The sequence below is a fragment of the Coccinella septempunctata genome, chromosome 7 (genome assembly GCF_907165205.1).
Source record: "Coccinella septempunctata chromosome 7, icCocSept1.1, whole genome shotgun sequence".
Lineage (NCBI taxonomy): Eukaryota > Metazoa > Arthropoda > Insecta > Coleoptera > Coccinellidae > Coccinella > Coccinella septempunctata.
The window spans coordinates 6,714,669-6,734,879 of NC_058195.1; the positions used below are offsets into that span (position 1 = coordinate 6,714,669).

At 37.0% G+C, this 20,211-nt stretch overlaps 2 protein-coding genes across 3 annotated transcripts in view; one reads left to right on the forward strand and one right to left on the reverse strand.

Moving 5' to 3' along the window:
- The window catches only part of LOC123317540 (toll-like receptor Tollo), a 32,380-nt gene extending 13,825 nt beyond the window's left edge, over nucleotides 1-18,555 (reverse strand). Inside the window, exon 1 of the mRNA XM_044904120.1 lies at nucleotides 18,443-18,555. Within this exon, the coding sequence (XP_044760055.1) occupies nucleotides 18,443-18,462 (20 nt within the window). The 5' untranslated portion in view covers nucleotides 18,463-18,555. The remainder of the gene's footprint in view (nucleotides 1-18,442) is intronic.
- LOC123317538 overlaps nucleotides 1-20,211 on the forward strand; it is a 263,709-nt gene that overhangs the window by 143,085 nt on the left and 100,413 nt on the right. The gene's annotated exons all lie outside the window — the stretch shown is intronic.

Here is a 20,211-nt window from a genome sequence, read left to right on the forward strand (position 1 = left end):
AAAAACACTTTCAAATGTACCCAGAGGTACGGAATGTTTTATCTTCTTTTCACTTAAAGTTCACTTTTCATCCGAAATTGAGAAATATTCACGGATTACGAACTTTGGAATTAACTTTGAGGATCAGACACTCACTCCAATGTCATATTCGTAGCGGAAAACTTCTATAGCGAATAAAATATGCAAGGAATAAAAAGTGTAGCGGATATATTTTATTTCGAATATTGCATCGAATGAATTCTATAGTGGATACAGTGCATAGCGAATGAAATGAGTAGCGAATAAAGCGTATAGCGAATAAATGCCTTAGCGAATAAACTGCATAACGAGTAAATTTCATAGTTTACGCTTTGGAAGGTGCGTAAAATAAGACTCGATGAAGAACACTTTCAAATATACCCAGAGGTACGGGATGTTTTATTGTTTTAACTTCTATTCATTCTTAAGTTCAGTGATCATTCGAAATTGAGAAATATTCACGGATTGCGAACTCTGGAATTAACATTAAGGAACAGGCACTCACTCCAATGTCATCTACGTAGCGGAAAAATTGTATAGCGAATACAATTTACAAGGAACAAAGTGCGTATGGCGCATTTTGTATCAAATGAATTGTATAGCGGATACAGTTCGCATAGCGAATGAACTGAGTAGCGAATAAAGCGTATAGCGAATAAATGCTTCAGCTAATAATCTGCATAACGAGCAAATTTCATAGTTTTTGCTTTGGAAGTTGAGGAAAATGAGAATCGACGAAGAACACTTTTAAATGTACCCAGAGGTACGAAATGTTCTATTGTTTTAACTTATGTTCACTCAAATGTTCACTTTTCATACGAAATGGAAGAATATCCAAGATTTAAAAATCCTAGAATTAACTTTGAGGAACAGACACTCACTCCAATGTCATATTCGTAGCGGAAAAATTGTATTGCGAAATATATACAAGGAATGAGGTGTGTAGCAGTTATTTTGTAGCGAATCAACTGAGTAGCGGATGAAATATGTAGCGAGTAACCATATCTCTATCCATCTGTCAAACTCACGCTCAGTAAGAATAATGTGGAGTTCATGTGTATGAAACTGTACAATGCTCTTCCTTCATTCATTAAAAATATTGATGATTTCAAAATATTCAAAAAAGAAGTGCTGAAATTCCTTTTGGACATGGAGCCATATAAGATAGGTGAATACCTGGATGGGTGTACCAATTAATTTGATATTTTTTTTTGTTGACGTGTTTTCTCTTCACTGTTTGTACAGTTATTTGGAAAATAAAATGCATTATTATTATTATTATTGAATTCCGTAGCGAGTAAATTGCATAACGAATGAATTTCATAGCGAACATATTCTATAGCGAACAAATTTCGAAACTGGTACACTGCAGAGTGGAAGAACTATGAAACGATTTAACTCTTTAGCAAATAAACGTTATGCACGTTATCGACAAAGGTCCATTCGGAAAATCACGAGAACTGAATCGAATCTCGCAGCGCATCTAAACGATAAAAAACACCTATCGAATTCCGAAGCAACAAATATACAGGAGGAACTTTCGGCACAACTCCGCACTTAGCGGAAGCGTGCGAGAATCAGGATCAAACTCGATTAGCCCGTCAGAAAAATGAGGAAAAAGAACGCTAAGGAACGAAACGGAATGCGAAAAACTACAGGGCAGGCGTAGCCCGGTTCGCTGATCGCATTACCGACGTCGACGTTACAGTAAATCAATCGAGAAAACTGAGGGAGAGATTCTCGAAAAATGATTCGATATCGCGGGAGACGTTCGATATATATATACGAAAAATTGGATTCGGATCTTTCCGCGAGCCATGTAAGTGACGTCCTTTGTTTGGAGTATAATTTATATTGATGGAATTCCGGACGGGAGCCAGGATGAGTTTCTAATTTTTCATTTCGTCAGTTGCCCGCAGGTCTAGGGGTGATTCGATCACGAAAACTGGCCAGGGCGATGGTTGAAATTGGGTTCACCTGATTTCTCTGGAATTGCCGAAGTTTCATTTTTATGTTTCAAATGGTTCAGAGTGAGAATAGAGCCTGATGGAGTGTTGTCAACGTAAACGATAAGTGACTACTTTCTGAAAGGATCAATACTGTGCAGAATATTCTATCACAGTTCCATGGGTTCACACGCCATGTAGGAATTTCAAAGAGGAACTGTCCCGGTTTACCAATGGGGAATTCTCCTCAATTTGGGTTATCACTGCATATGCAAGTTTAAACTGAATAATTATGAGTTTCATTCATGATTTTTTCAGAAGCACCGCGAAAACTATTCAAAATCATTCTTCAAATATGGGGTTTTAAAATTTAAATCGCTTGGTTTCAAGTTTACGATTTGGCAACAGCGCATACAAGACAATGAAAAGAACAATTTCCGATCAGCTTGTTTATAAAATCACAGCTGTTGATCTACAGGCGCGTACTAACTGGCTTCAACTGCAACCGGCCATAAAAATCCCATAAAATTTTACGACCTTCCTCGTTCGTCGCAGACTTCATAGACAGCCATCTTTGTCTATCTCATCAAGATAATGTATTTGTTGTCCTTTATTATCAACGAATATTTCAGTCGGAGTTGCCAACTTGTGCAAAAGAAACGAAACGCTTTGAATTTTAAATACCCATTTAAAAATGAAATATAAATATTTAATTTTTGAAATATAAATATTTCATTTTTGAAATGGTTATTTCAAAATGGGACGTTTCAAAGATATATCATAAAAAATACATCATTTTCGTGAGAGATGGATGACAAAGAGACTGGTTCCAGAAAGATAAGGGCTCTTTCGATTCTTTGAGTGTCCTTCACAGTTCCATGGGCTTACACGCCATGAACTAGTGTGATAGGAAACGCTGTCGTATAACCACGATGGATATGAGTAACAGATTCTAAACGGAAAATCAAGCTTCGAAACAGACCACAAGGGAATTTGGTTATCTACTTTGGCTAAGGGTTGAAGACGTTATATCAGTTGTAGATTTGAAAAAAATCAACCCGAAGATGAAATGCATCTGATGCAATGGTAGGGAATGGGTATCTCCCGAAAGAATTAACGGATAATTACAAGAAAGTTTAATTTTTCAACAAAAATCATCTTGCATCATTGAAGAATTAAAGGAAGTTTCAAGGCAAGAGAAACCTCACCTTTAAACAAAAATTACACATGAATTAACAATTAACAGGACAAGTGGCTCGTATTTATGGCTGTTTATTTTCAATACTTTCATATAATGATAATAATTGAATATTTATTGATCATTTAAGACATTCACAATGTATAAGACAAGTCAGTTCTGGAACTTATTCTACGAAGACACTCATCGAACAGACACTTTTCGCATTCGTCCACCCTAAAATAAAATTTTCAAATGCCACCACCTTTTGGGGTCTCCTAATAGAAGGAAATTCTTTGTCATCTTCTTCGTTCCCAATCATTCTCACTGTGGAAACATAGAATATCAGGGTTACCTATTATTTGAATATCACTTCCTGAAACCCTGTCTTCTCTCTTTTTCAATCACTTTCTTCATTTTTTTTAAATTTTAATTGATATTAGTAGTTGTGGCAACGGCGTTATGACATTAATGACATTTCATGAGTGCCAACCTTACTCTGTTACTCTAGTTAAAAAAATTTGAGAAAATCGTTTCATGGCCAACCGAGTGCTTAAACAAAAGTGAATGGAATATATCTACTTATTCTGTATTATGTCAACGCAGTCCACTAGCACTCGATCTATAAATTCCATTCAAAATTGAGGAATGGAAAGGCATCCTATACCCAGTATACCTACCCTATACGTTCCTCGCCAAACCAAATATCCCCACGAATAGCCCTCGAATTTCAGGCGGAATTTCCATAAAGTTCCATCGAGGAAAAGTTTTCCGACCCCGGAAAAAAATAAATATAAACCGGCGGCGCCCGAACGTGTAACCGAGCATGAAAGGAAATATCGTTGCCCGCCAAATTTGCCCGACAAAAGTATCTGATTACGGGGCGATGGTCTTTAAAACGCGCCCGGAGGATTATGGCGGATGAAATATCACACTTACAGATGGGGAATGGATGGACAACCCAGTTCGACGATGGAAAATGGACGTGAAAATGCTTGAACAAATGACTAGAGGCGTTCCCGGAGTGCCGTTCCATTATGTGGGAAAATAGCCGCCAATTCAATATTGCTCACGAACATGTCGGAAGTACGCCATATTTTCTGCGAAGATGGCCGAAGAGGTCCTCGAGATTTCGATAAGTGTCGACGTACGATCGGCGAAATGCCGAAACGGGGGAAAAATTGAACCCATTGCGAAAAAGTGATTTCTTATTGTTGATAAATCATTCAACAAGTGATAGCTATATCGCCAATTCATTTGAAATGGCTGGCCAAAGATTATAGAGTAGAAAGATAGGAAACGAAGCGACTAAAGCGATGTGAGCGCCATCTGTGTTTCAAATGTGTTTTTAAGGGCCTAAGACCCGTTTGCACCAAACGCACATAGTGATAAGTGACCCTTTAAATGAACCCTTAACTTAAATTACGTTGCAGCAACTGTTAAGTGACATTTGAATTTAATCGCTCCTGTGATGACCACTTAGGTATTTAAGGAAGGGATTCTAACCTAAAATAATTTGTTGAACTGGCTGCAGAACTTCCCATTTTTGAGTGATTTTGAAAATTGAATGAATTCATCAGTGAATACCAAGCCTTTTCTTTTGCCTTTATTGTAATGCCATCAGTCATTTTTAATTTTTAATTTGGTGTCACAAATCATACTATAGTTAGCAACAAACTATTTTCTTCTGTTGAGAAGTTGAGTGCCCTTCGTAAATTACCACCACTTGCTTGGCAATCATTCATCGTATTTGTACTAACAAGGGCAATAAGGACATTTTCTTCACGTTCCTCTTCAACATTAGTAAAACAAATTCACACAAGACCTTACAAAAAAAGTATTGTACTTATATGAACTTAGGTACCTTTTATTTGACAATCATTATCAAAATCAATATTGAAGCTAATTCAACAGCAAAAAGTTGTTACTTTTTGATATAATATATACTTGAAACTGACTGACAGGACAATAAAGTTAGGTTAATGAAATAACAATGATCATCGGCAACCGTCCAACCAATGAAATGGCTTGATTGGATTAGGATGAAGTTGCACCAAAATAAAAACAGAAATATCACTAGCTATAAAAACTTAAGGGCCCCTCACTTAAGATTCCGTTAAGCCACAGTCGTGCAACTGGGAATAAAATTAAGCGTCCCTTAACTTTAAACGACATTTAGTTAAGTACTCGTTTTAAGGGGTATTGGTGCAAACGGGCCTAAGACTGGTTAAAATATCAATTCGAGGGACATTTACTGAAACATATGAGATTTCTGAGCCGGCAGATGGCTGATTATTGAAATTTTTGTCTAATTTCTTGGTGAAATACTACTGACTACACCATGTGCAATGAACTGAAAACCGACTACATTTTGGCCAGTGAAAACACATTTGACAATGAGATGGCGCTGAAAACTTATTGCCAATACAGAAAAACTGTTTGACAACAGTTTTCTGTTTTCTGATTGAGGGGCGCAAAATTCGAAATCTATTCCTTATATTGAATTTCAATATTGACCTTGTTGAGACAAGAAAACAAACATCCTGAGCGACGAAACAAAAGGATGGTTTTGTTTTGTGACCAGGATGTTAGTTTTCGTCTGAACGTTGTTTGGAATCAATTGATATCAATGAAATACGCCATTATTTTTCTAGTAGGCGCTGTTGCCAAATCGTAAACTAGAAACGAAGCGATTTAAATTTTAAAACCTCATATTTGAGGTGCATTTGAAAAATTCATGAATGAAACTCATAATTATTCAGTTTAAACTTGCATATGCTGTTATAACCCAAATTGAGGAGAATTCCCCATTCTGTCCTTGTGAAACAGTTTGTCCCTTGATTTTTGGCGCCTTGTTCGAAGTTTCTCCTACTACCCGCGTTACGAGCATTGAATTGTTGGTTGCATACGCGTGCGAAACTGCTGATTCTCACTCTACGTTCTCCGATAACGGAGAATGAAGAGGATATTTGAATCTTTCATTGATATACGAAGTGTTCACTGAACAGTCGACGTAAAAATAGTAAGCCTCTTGGGAAGCTCTTGAATTTATTAACCAGCATCATTATTCTTGCAACCAGATTGAGAGATCATTCAAATCATCCGTGAAATTACTCTAACGAATTTCTCAAAATGAATACTTACTGCTACGTTTAATCACCATGAATAATTGGGAAGATTCGCCTTTTCAAATTGAACGATAGCTTATTATTCATCCGTTACCTGGTCGATTTTCATGAAATATCTATGCTATTCACCATTATCCTCGTTCGTTACGGGGTTTGAAATCTTAGAATACAACGCTTTTTCATCAATATCAATCACCTATTCCACTCTCAAACGGTCATGAAGAATTTTAACTTTTTTTAATAAAGAGGTCTCGTATCGAAGTTTTCAAGCTAATTAGGAAAATATGTAGTTTGTTTTCTCTAATTTTGAGATTTATTCTTCAGCTAAAAGGATGTTTTGTTGTCTCCTTCTCGAAGTTTCAATTCCCTATCATTTATTCAAGTGAATGTGAGTATTTAGAAAAATAGATTCAGAAATGCCCGCACTCAGATGTCAATATCGTGTCAAATATAAGGCATTCTCATTGGTTCGCAGAAGTTCTGTCTTCTGTCATCTGTCAAACTGTCATCTGTCAATATTCATGACAAATCATTTTTTATCGGAATTTTAACACTTCTCAAGAGCTTCAAGAAGCAAAACACAATAATGTTTCTTCAACGATACGACTTCTTCCAGGGGGTCCGACAAATCACCGAGTAAAGCGCCGAACAATAAAACGCCTTTCTCTATTCGAACTTCTGGGCAATCTCTACGTAACGCGGAATATTCCGCTTCTAGAAGAACGCCTCTAATTGTCCGATGGCCGTTCAGTTTTTCGCCCGGTATATAATGTCGGAGAAATGTTAGCATCCTATATAGTCCTCTCAAGTAGCGGTGCATTCGACCATCGCTTCATCAATTCGGACTGTAACTGTATCTGGACGTAGATTAAAAATGGAGTCGTTGAACCGAAAACAGGAATAAGTATCACTTGGTGCTCTCTCTAGTCACTCGAAACAGATATCCGGGGATTACTTGAACGATTCCTCGTTTCAGATGCTCTGGATTCGAATGGGAGGAAGATATGTCGAATGTGTACACGCTGAAGGGTCGGGAATGAATTCAAAACGGTGAAAATCCAATGATTAGAAATGTTGAAATGAAAAAACAAACTCTATGCCTTCATATTCACCTCTAGGGACACATTCTCCGTTATTGAAAGATCTACCTTGTCTTGTCATCTATCGATCGGCTCACCCCTGGCAGGACCACAGATTTTGACACCTTTCATTCTTTGACACGTCTGTTATACTGACTATTTCAAGATTTTTTCTTGGTCAGTTCCATGGTCAGTCCCTTTATATTTAAAGCTCAATTCATTCCTTCCAGAAATTATACAATAGAAAGAAAGGAAACGCCCTCATATTGGTTCGCCACATTTGACAATGAGATGGCGCTGAAAACGTACTGTCAGTTACAGTTTTCTGTTTTATAATTGAAAGGCGCGACATTCGAATTATATTCCTCGTATTGAATTTGAATATCGACTTTGTTGAGACCATAAAACAGGCATCATGGGCGACAAAACAAAAGTATGGTTTTGTTTGGTGATCAGGATGTTAATTTTCATCTGGACATTGTGTGGAATCAATTGATATCAATGAAATACGTTTCCAGATGTGGTATATTTTTATTTGCAATTCGTTGAAGTCTCAAACCCGTTTGCACCAAACGCAGTTAGTTTTAAGTGTCCCTTAAAATGAACCCTTAACCTATTACGTTGCACCAACTGTTAAGTGACATTTAAATGGCTAAAGCTAGCCTTAAATTTAAGCGTTCCTGTAATGACCACTTAGGTATTTAAGGGCGGGATTCTAACCTAAAATAATTTGTTGAATTGGCTGCAGAACTTCCCATTTTTGATGGATTTTGAAAATTGAATGAATTTACTGAATACAAAGCCTTTTCTTTTGCCTTTATTGTAATGCCATCAGTCTTTTTAATTTTCAATTTGGTGTCACAAATCATACTATAGTTAGCAATAAACTCTTTTCTTCTGTTGAGAAGTTGAGTGCCCTTCGTAAATTACCACCACTTGCTTGGCAATCATTCATCGTATTCGTTTCGTACTAACAAGGAGAATAAGGACATTTTCATCACGTTCCTCTTCAACAATAATAAAACAAATTCATACAAGACCTTACAAAGAAAGTGTTGTACTTATATAAACTTAGATACCTTTTATTTGACAATCTTTATCATTATCAATAATAATGCTAATTCAACAACAAAAAGTTGTTCCTCTTTGATAATAATATAATAATTTACTTGTAACTGACTGACAGGACAATTAAGTTAGGTTACTGGATTGACAACGATCATCAGCCAACCAATGAAATGGCTTTATTAGACTAGGATGAAGTTGCACCAAAATAAAAAACAGAAAAATCACTAGATATAAAAACTTAAGGGCCCCTCACTTAAGATTCTGTTAAGCCACAGTCGTGCAACTGGGAATAAAATTAAGCGTCCATTAATTCAAACGACACTTAGTTAAGTACTCGTTTTAAGGGGTATTGGTACAAACGGGCCTGGAAGGTCTACCCTGCCTTGTAATCTATTGATCAGCCCACCCCTGGCAGGACCACAGGTTTTGACACCTTTCATTCATGACACGTCTGTGATTCTGACAATTTCAAGATTTTTTTCGCCTGAGGTCACAGTCAGTTACATGGTCCCTTTGAATTTGAAGCTTATTTCGTCCCTACCAAACAGTAGAAAGATAGGAAACGCTGTCATATCTCTGGTAGGTACTAAAACCGACTGCATTTTGGCCTGTGTTTGCCACATTTGACAATGAGATGGCGCCCGCAACGTACTATCAATACAGAAAACTGTTTAATAACAGTTTTCTGTCTTATAATTGAAGGGCGAGAAATTCTAATTTTATTCCTCGTATTTATTTTCAATATCGATTTTGTTGGGACCAGAAAACGAACATCCTGAGCGAAAAAACAAAAGTATGGTTTTGTTTTGTGATCAGGATGTTGATTTCCATCTGAACATTGTTTGGAATCAATTGATATCAATGAAATACGCTGCCGGATGAGCTATATTCTTAATTGCAATGCGTAAAAGTCTTAGGGTGTTATTAACACATTTGTAACGCAGATGGCGCTCACTTCACTTCGTTTCCCATCTTTCTGGGATAGCTTTTTCGAGCCTGGAACGTTTAGCCTCTGGAGGTTTCTCGAAGAAACTGAGCCATAGCCCACTTAATGACTTTTTCCGAATGCTTGTCACTTTAAACGAACGACAGGCCACTGGATTGACCCGAATATTGATCGATAATGCCATCGTTAATATAGACCCATAGACATGGGCGGAAATTTCGCATTGTCGACCGCCAAAAGACCCGGGCTTCAGGTAGCCAAACTCCGCGGGTTTGACGACCTTATTGGCAACAACAGAAGGGTTTCGATATTGCAGCTTGCACCGATTCCGAGAAATCCACGCATCTTGGCCCGGTGTCCTAAACTGCAACAACAAAACGGCTGCGAACGCGCAACAAAGACGAACGCCAGCTGCGGTCCGTAGCAAAGTTTGGGCCTTTGGGCTTGAATGTTTATTTTCGGTGTACCTGCGAGATTTATCTCTGATCGAGGTTTTATGCCGAAATGATGATCGTCCGCGCGCATGATAGCCTGTAATGACGCCTTATACAGGGTGAGTCTTCGAGTCGTACACATATTTTAACAGTGGATTGTTGAGGTTGAAAGAAACGCTTTTTTCCTTTGACATTTTTTACGAGTCGGCTGGGTTTGAAAGATACAGGCTGTTGAAAAACCATAAAACAATGTTATTTTGGGTTCTAGGTTCTATCCCACAAACGGTTTCATCAAACGAAATGAATTTCGGAATATAGTTTTTCATTCATTTGATGGAACACAAGATATCACCCACGTCTTGCAGTTTTCTCTTTATGACCATTACGCACCATGAAATACTAAAAATTATAAAAACCCAACTCTTAAAACTAAGATGGACGATATCTAATGAATACGAGGATGTCTTGATATCTAGTTAGCCTACCAGCTCCATGCATAAAAAAATTATTGCGTTACCATAGCAGTCGAATTTTGAGTCAAGGATGTTGATATTGAAATGAGTGTACTTAGAACACTTAAATAATTATACTTCTTCGAATCTTAACTGATACTTTCTTAAAAATATCCTTCATGGATGTTCCCTGTCCCGTCGCCATATGTGCCTCGATGCAAACGCCCTCTGAACAGTTGAATGGACAATAACTCATTAGAAGTGTCAGTGTGAAGTTCGAGGTCAGAAAAGTAAACCAGAGTTACGCAATAAATTAAAAGAAATTGTGAAAATCGAAAAATTGGAGTATCGAACCATCATCAAGTACCTGTATTTAAAAGGTTTAAGAGATGAGCAGATTTACGAAGATATGCTTAATACCCTTGGTGATCAATGTCCTTCGTATGCGAACGTGAAAAATGGAACTGCAAGCTTCAAAAGAGGTTAATATTCCATTGAAGATGATGACCGATCGGGAAGGCCAGTTTCTGTGTCAGTCTCCGAAAATATCTATGCATGATTTTATCAGACCGTCGAATTGGGCTAAAACGGCTATCTGAAGTACTGAATATTTCATAAGAACGCGTTCATCCTATAGTTCACGTCAATTTGAACATGAGAAAAATTGCTGCAAAATGGATCCCCAAATGTTTGAATGTTGACCAAAAACGTGCAAGGGTAGAAGCATCGCGTTCGATCTGTACTCGATTTGAAAACAATGTAGACTTCTTAAACCGAATTTTTACTATGGATGAGACTTGGGTACATTTCTACGATCCAGAAACAAAGCAACAATCGATGGAATGGCGACACTCTGGTTTTCCAAGACCTAAGAAGTTTCGTTTCCAAAAATCTGCTGAAAAAGTTCTTGCTTCAGTTTTTTGGGATTGCCATGGAGTAATCATTATTGATTTTCTGGATAAGGGTAGGACAATAACCAGAGATTACTATTCTACGGGAAAAAATTAAATAGAAAAGACGCGGAAAGCTATCCAAAGGTGTTTTGTTTTAGCAGGACAACGCCCCTGCACACAAATCTCATGTTGCCATGCAAAAAATTCGTGATTTAGGGTTTAAATTACTAGAATACCGCCCTTATTCACCAGATTTGGCTACTTCCGACTATCATCTCTTTTCTCAACTGAAAAAAGTTTAAATGGTCGTAAATTTTCCTCCAACAAGAAGAAACATTTTTTTTGAAAGGCCGAGCACGATAGGCTCAAGCTGAATTTACAATATACAATTGTGCTGAATTGTACCTATAAAATGGCTTGAGTACATTGTACTGAAATAAAATGTATTTAAGTAAATTTTACGTGATTAAGCTGTACTCGATCATGTTATTGTACCTACCTACTGGGGTAAATTGCATGAAATTATTTGTACTCGAGTTTGGAGTACTGAGTTACTGATATGACTAATATACCGCTTTTTCTGATGCAGCAGTGGCTATTCGAATGCCAAAGCATCAACGTGAAAACCAGATGTAGAATATTAAAAAATGGCTCTGACCTAAGAATTTCTCATTTTGTTGGTTCTCATAACCATGATTTTTGTGAAATAGTTCGCTTAATTAAAACCTCGACTAACGTCGCATACATCACGTCAACAAAAAATACAAATATAAAAATTCTCAGTCAGTGTGACATAGCATTGAAACGAGCAAGATCCGCTGGACGCCATAAAAAAAGGCCGCTAGAAAAAAGTGCCTCGTTCTCCCTCAACTTTCGCGAAACTTAATTACTGTTGAAGCTCTTCATAAACTGCGCCCTTTGAAACTTTTAATTGACTGCAGAGAGGAGTTATATTGGGCGATGAGTAAAAGTAGCCCTTCCTGAAAAGATTAATATCGGAGCTGCCTGATGTTTATATCGATAGGTTATTATACGCAGCAATTCGGAGCAGTAATTCCACACCATTCTCTTTGTTCCCCAACTTTCCAAAAATCAACTGGGATAAATAAGGTGTTAATCCAGCTAGTCATTGAATTATTACCTAAGTTGCCAAAGGGTTAATCGAAAATGTGTTCGTTGGAGATTCTCCTTATCTTTCGGTTCATCTCTAGTGGTATCAAGTGTGAATCGACTTGACTTAGAAAATTGATGTTCTTTCGGACGCTGCAATGATTTATACGTCTGCAATCCTTATCTTCCATATCAGCTTATCATGTTATATAACCGCGAAGAACTTCCACCTGGTAATAGCGACACGATCGCAATATTACCGTTACTTTAATAACTAATTACCGCGATGGTAAATCATTGTTAATACCAAACATTACGACTGTGTTGTTGACAGTCATACAAAGGCGCATGACTGATTGTCCTGGGTGGTTTTTTACCAGGAGAATGATTAGTTATCTGAGAAAATGCATTCGATTCCTCTTAACGTTCATTGAGTCCTCATGGTGGAGTACTAATTGAAACCACCCATTGTAGTGGATAAGATAAGATAAACATAAAACGTAAGATAATGAGGGAGTAGTTTGAAACGGATAGAAGAATACGTGTTTTGGGCTTTCAACCCTCATCACCGTACTGATGAGATCCCAGTACAAAAACTTCGAAAATCTCAATTTTTTGGGTCGAAAATGAGCAAGGGGTTAGACCCCTAAATAGATCCCTAAAATCATCTACATATTTGCTACTCTGTCTGAAAATCAGGATGTTCTATTACTTTATTAGGATATGGAGTGCATAGATTTTGTTTTGAGGATTCTAGAAAACCAAACAGTTGATGATTCAATAGAGAATTGTACTCCAGAGAGCTCTTCGAAGTCAACTCGAAAATGAAAAGTGGAAAAACATAAAAAAAACTATTTTCTCCTGAACAGTGTCAGATATTGGAATGTTTGGTATGAAAATATGAATTTTTGAACACGCTGAATCTATTGCCAGCAATTTCGGAAGCCTATACCCCTTCGTTTAGATTTTCATCTTGGAAATGGCATTTTTCAAAAAGTGCAAATTTCACTTGAGAATTCATCAAGACCTAACGGTTCTGCCGAAATGGATGAAATTCTCAATTTTTTTACTAGAAGAGTTGTTCTTTCAGAATATGTATTACCTTTAGATCTACGATAGTTTTTCTGGAAGAAAAACTACTCGCAAGTTGACCATCGAAAAATTCCCAAAAAGATGGGGTCAGCTGAAACTTCCTCAAGACCGAACGGTAGTGCCGAAATGGATAAATTACTCAGATTTTTTACTAGAAGAGTGGCTCTTTCAGAATATGTATCACATTTATTTCTGCGACTGTTTTCCTGGAAGAAAAACTACTCTAAAATTGACCATCGAAAAATTCCCAAAAAGATGGGGTTAGTTGAAACTTCCTCATAACGGAACGGTTGTGTCGAAATGGATGAAATTCATATATTTTTCACTAGAAGAGTTGCTCTTTCAGAATAAGTATCACATTTAGATTTGCTATAATTTTCCTGGCAGAAAAACTACCCATAAGTTGACCATCGAAAAATTCCCAAAAAGATGGGTTCAGTTAAAACTTCCTCAAGTCCGAACGGTTGTGCCGAAGTGGATTAAATTCTCAGATTTATCACTAGAAGAGTTGGTCTTTCAGAATAAGTATCACATTTAGATTTGCGATAATTTTCCTCGAAGAAAAACTACTCTAAAATTGACCATCGAAAAATTCCCAAAAAGATGGGTTCAGTTAAAACTTTCTCAAGACCGAACAGTTGTGCCGAAGTGAATGAAATTCTCAGCTTTATCACTAGAAGAGTTGCTCTTTCAGAATGAGAATCACATTTGGATTCGCGATAATTTTCCTGGAATAAAAACTACTCTAAAGTTGACCATCGAAAAATTCCCAAAAAGATGGGTTCAGTTAAAACTTCCTCAAGACCGAACGGTTGTGCCGAAGTGGATGAAATCCTCAGATTTATTACTCAAAGAGTTGGTCTCTTAGAATATGTATCACGTTTAGATCTACGATAATTTTCCTCGAAGAAAAACTACTCTAAAGTTGACCATCGAAAAATTCCCAAAAAGATGGGGACAGTTAAAACTTCCTCAAGACCGAACGGTTGTGCCGAAGTGGATAAAATTCTCAGATTTATTACTAAAAGAGTTGGTCTCTTAGAATATGTATCACGTTTAGATCTACGATAATTTTCCTCGAAGAAAAACTACTCTAAAGTTGACCATCGAAAAATTCCCAAAAAGATGGGGACAGTTAAAACATCCTCAAGACCGAACGGTTGTGCCGAAGTGGATGAAATCCTCAGATTTATTACTAAAAGAGTTGGTCTCTTAGAATATGTATCACGTTTAGATCTACGATAATTTTCCTCGAAGAAAAACTACTCTAAAGTTGATCATCGAAAAATGCCCAAAAAGATGGGTTCAGTTAAAACTTCCTCAAGACCGAACGGTTGTGCCGAAGTGGATGAAATCCTCAGATTTATTACTAAAAGAGTTGGTCTCTTAGAATATGTATCACGTTTAGATCTACGATAATTTTCCTCGAAGAAAAACTACTCTAAAATTAACCATCAAAAATTCCCAAAAAGATGGGTTCAGTTAAAACTTCCTCAAGGTCGAACGGTTGGGCCGAAATGGATGAAATTCTCAGATTTATCACTAGAAGAGTTGCTCTTTCAGAATAAGTATCACATTTAGATTTGCGATAATTTTCCTCGAAGAAAAACTACTCTAAAATTGACCATCGAAAAATTCCCAAAAAGATGGGTTCAGTTAAAACTTCCTCAAAACCGAACGGTTGTGCCGAAGTCGATGAAATTATCAGATTTATCACTAGAAGATTTGCTCTTTCAGAATAAGTATCACATTTAGATTTGCGATAATTTTCCTCGAAGAAAAACTACTCTAAAATTGACCATCGAAAAATTCCCAAAAAGATGGGTTCAGTTAAAACTTCCTCAAGACCGAACGGTTATGCCGAAGTGGATGAAATTCTCAGATTTGTCACTAGAAGAGTTGGTCTTTCAGAATAAGTATCACATTTAGATTTGCGATTATTTTCCTCGAAGAAAAACTACTCTAAAATTGACCATCAAAAATTCCCAAAAAGATGGGTTCAGTTAAAACTTCCTCAAGGTCGAACGGTTGGGCCGAAATGGATGAAATTCTCAGATTTATCACTAGAAGAGTTGGTCTTTCAGAATATGTATCACGTTTAGATCTACGATAATTTTCCTCGAAGAAAAACTACTCTAAAATTGACCATCAAAAATTCCCAAAAAGATGGGTTCAGTTAAAACTTCCTCAAGGTCGAACGGTTGGGCCGAAATGGATGAAATTCTCAGATTTATCACTAGAAGAGTTGCTCTTTCAGAATAAGTATCACATTTAGATTTGCGATAATTTTCCTCGAAGAAAAACTACTCTAAAATTGACCATCGAAAATTCCCAAAAAGATGGGTTCAGTTAAAACTTCCTCAAGACCGAACGGTTATGCCGAAGTGGATGAAATTCTCAGATTTGTCACTAGAAGAGTTGGTCTTTCAGAATATGTATCACGTTTAGATCTACGATAATTTTCCTCGAAGAAAAACTACTCTAAAATTGACCATCAAAAATTCCCAAAAAGATGGGTTCAGTTAAAACTTCCTCAAGGTCGAACGGTTGGGCCGAAATGGATGAAATTCTCAGATTTATCACTAGAAGAGTTGCTCTTTCAGAATAAGTATCACATTTAGATTTGCGATAATTTTCCTCGAAGAAAAACTACTCTAAAATTGACCATCGAAAAATTCCCAAAAAGATGGGTTCAGTTAAAACTTCCTCAAAACCGAACGGTTGTGCCGAAGTCGATGAAATTATCAGATTTATCACTAGAAGATTTGCTCTTTCAGAATAAGTTTCACATTTAGATTTGCGATAATTTTCCTCGAAGAAAAACTACTCTAAAATTGACCATCGAAAAATTCCCAAAAAGATGGGTTCAGTTAAAACTTCCTCAAGACCGAACGGTTATGCCGAAGTGGATGAAATTCTCAGATTTGTCACTAGAAGAGTTGGTCTTTCAGAATAAGTATCACATTTAGATTTGCGATTATTTTCCTCGAAGAAAAACTACTCTAAAATTGACCATCGAAAAATTTCCAAAAAGATGGGTTCAGTTAAAACTTCCTAAAGACCGAACGGTTGTGCCGAAGTGGATGAAATGTCGAGATTTATCACTAGAAAGGTTGCTCTTCTAGAGTATGTATCAGGCTTGAATCTATTATGATTTTTCTGTTAGATACCACCTAACACGAAAGTTGAAAATTGGAAAAATCCAGGGATTGAATCAGTCAGGATTATTCAATTACGCTAGCAGAGACTGCTAAAATCAATATAATGTACGAGTCAATGACTCAGCCTGTCTACAGGATATAAAAAATCTGTATCACCACACCGCGCCTTGCACAAATAAACATAATTCCGAACCGTTCCCGTGAAATTGACAATATCCGCCCATTTTGATGCAATTATACCGTTTAGAGTAACAATTACCACTTTCGTAAAAGAAGAATGGCCGATGATCATCCACCGTAAAAATGTTCAACGTCTGCCCGGTTCAGTTCGATACTCAGAAACGTTAAATTTATGTGTAGCAATTTACATCTATTATAATGAAACTCGTTAGTTCTAGGTAGTTAAATTGCTTGTAGCCGATATCACTTGGCTGGATTTGTTGTAATGAGAAATTTCAGTGATGTTTATTCCCTATGTCGAGCACGACACTTGGATGTTGTTAAATGGACGTTACAGGTCTGAATATTGGAGTTTTATACGTCGAACTTTAGTGGCACTTAATAAGGCGAGAATTCCTTCCTATGCTCTCCACGGGAAGAATTTCCAAAACTATTAACTGGGCAGAGAACCAACTAAATTCCAACTACTTCCATGAGAAAACAATTTATAGTCCATTCAAGAGTGATTGACATCCCAGTAAGCCTTGAAAGTCCAGACGCAGCTTAATATCTGATCGAACAATTGTAGCAGAAACAACGGGATTATTGTCCCTCATCAGTACAGTGTAGTGTAACACATCTCAACGAGAGGATGGTGTCTGGGCGAGAAAGGAGGCTTGCTCATCAGGACACGCCACCTTTCACACCAAGATTGAACCACTTACTCTGTAGAATGACCCCCAAAAATATAATTTTTTTTTGTAGGAAAAAAGACAACAAAATTCATTCTCTTAGTAATGGAACCCGTTGTATCAATACAAGATAGGTATTCGTTGATAGGAAAATGACGAAAAAAATAATGTTCCGGCTTTGAAGTCAACCGACTGAAACGGCTATCTCTCCACCTTGTAGCAATGATTAATAACCACCAATAACAAACAATTTTTCACATTCTTTGAATGAACGAGGAAATGCATTATTTCCATTATATGATATGAATTACAAGAGGCTACTAACATTTCGATATTAATGCATACCCAGCCAGCAGAAGCATTAGCCTTCTGATTATACTTCTGGTGCGGGAATACCGTGCCTAATAAATCAAAATGGCTATTATCAGGTTGTAGTTTCTACACTTATGAAGCATTTTTACGAGTAGATATCGAATATAGAAATTACATGGAAGCGCCTAGAGACTTAACATAAAACGACAGTGTTCTATGTAATGAACTTAAATTGACGCTACTGTTTTACAGAAATAGGAAGTTAGAGATAATATCAATTCTCGAAAAACATGAAAGGAATCGATGCCTTAAGGAATTGTTGAATGTTTCTGAAATACCAAAGCTTGTAATGAAACGAGGTGTCATTGAATCTTTTCGAAAAACTTGAAGAGGTTTGAGGATTTGATTTAAGAAGTTATGGTGCTGCATCTCATGGTAGATTGCAGCTTTTCTTAGAACTGAGTCAAGACTTTGGCAGTTAGAAATCAACTCAATTGGCAGAAGGGGATCTGTACCCCCTAGGTATACAAGTAACGTCTTCCTTAGACAAACATGGAATCTGTATGCAGAAAACTATTCAAAAACAGTCTCTTTTCAGAGAGGATTGTCCCATCTAATTTTAGAAATGAGATTGGTATTATTGGTATTTGATACTTTTCGTGAATACTCCATTCTTTCATGCTTTGGCACTCTGAAAAACTGGATAGGTAGGTACAGGGGAAAATAGATGGGATTCAAACGAATAATATTATGATTTAACGGGTTGTGATCTTACCCTTTTATGTCGCTCTTCATTGTTCAAGTGAAAAAAGGCCAAATTGATTGTCTCACTAATTCGAACTAATGCTGAGTTTTTCTTTTTATTGTAACTCCGACCAACTTGTGTAAGACAATAACTCCAAATACTTTTGTTTTTTCAGGGTGATTTACATAATTATATGCATACCACTGGCTGATTAGAGATTAAGAATTACTTCCACGCAAACAAAATTTCACATATCTTTCGTGTAGTTTCCTGCTGTTATCTATTGAACATCCTATCACGTATGTTATGCAAATTATTACACTTCTTCAAAGTAAATAATCGCCAGCAAATTTTCTAATCTGAAGTAATTTTCATATCGATAAACCTGGACAGTCGCAAAAATGATTAATATCCGAATAATCTATGGGTACGTGAGTGCTGCCACAAATTAATATGACAAGATACTGCCTCCTCCCGGTACACAGCTATCAATTTTAATACCGCTGTTATTACATGATATGATATTAAATCATTACGTGGGAATTGCATCTTCGGAAACGTGAAGTCGGAGTTTTATTATTTTCTTAAGAAAACGATTGAATGATGTTTTATGGGCTGTTTATGAGATATGGACACAGTTAATTTTGATTGCCAAGGATAAAACATTTGAAATGGGCGAATATCTTGAAAATATCCGAATCATTAACCCTGAGAATAGTTTTATACGCGTCTAATTGACGCATGAAAAGGATAAAACGATGTTCTTTCCGTGGAAATACTTCGGTTTCGTCTGATGACAGTAAGAGATGTTCGAATAGGAGCGTGAGATTCGAACTGCGCGCCATTTTGGCAGCCATTAGACTTGTCACGATATGACAGATGGATATGTGACAAGTGGGAAGCATAGAGTGTTACACTAAAGAAGAATTACTAGATTTATTCTACTCAGGAAGCACCTAATCACCAGATTACCAACCCTCTTCAAAATCTAGAGGGACTCTGTTGTTGGACATCCCCATCATTATTAACAGAGATAGTCTATTAAAAGACATAAACAGATGTGCGCCATCTACCGTTGGGTAGCCAGATGAACTAACTAAACCACGCGTGCTTTATGCAGATCCCTGTCAAATGGGTTTGACTCTTTACATTTATCACAAATCTTTCTTATAGAACTTAAATTATGTATTTCCTCCAACTGTGTGACCAATTATGAAGAATGACGTGTTTTTGTTCAGGTACGCCACTGCACATCGAGATGTTCGGCGCAAAAACAAAAGCGATAACGATATAATACAAGGCTCTCGACTTGCACTCATATTCCCTCATCTATGGGAGGAAATGAGCTACTTCAATTTCAATGAGCGAATAAAATCCTATTCCTTTCACCGACAACATCGCCAGGAATTATATGATGACCAGTTGGTACTTCAGCTCTTATTGTTGGAAGTAGAGCCTCGAGTAAATCTCTTCTTACGCTAACGTTTTCTTCCTGTTAGCCATTCTCGAAGACGGCTGTGAAAGTACCAGGATTTTGCCGACCTCCCAAGTGTTCTGCAACAATCAATTTTTACAATTACTCCGAGATCTTTTTAAGTAAAAGGATTTAATTTTTTCCTGGGTACTGTTGGTGTATTCCACTATAGAGTAAAACTTCCCGCACACTGTGTAAACTAATAAACATTCCCTGTGTCAGTCCACTTTCCACCACCCATGTCAAAAAGTGACAGCTGACTTATCCCCTAACCTCGAATCGACGTTTTTCGAAGCCTAGCCGGCCATTTCCCCCGTTTTTCTAG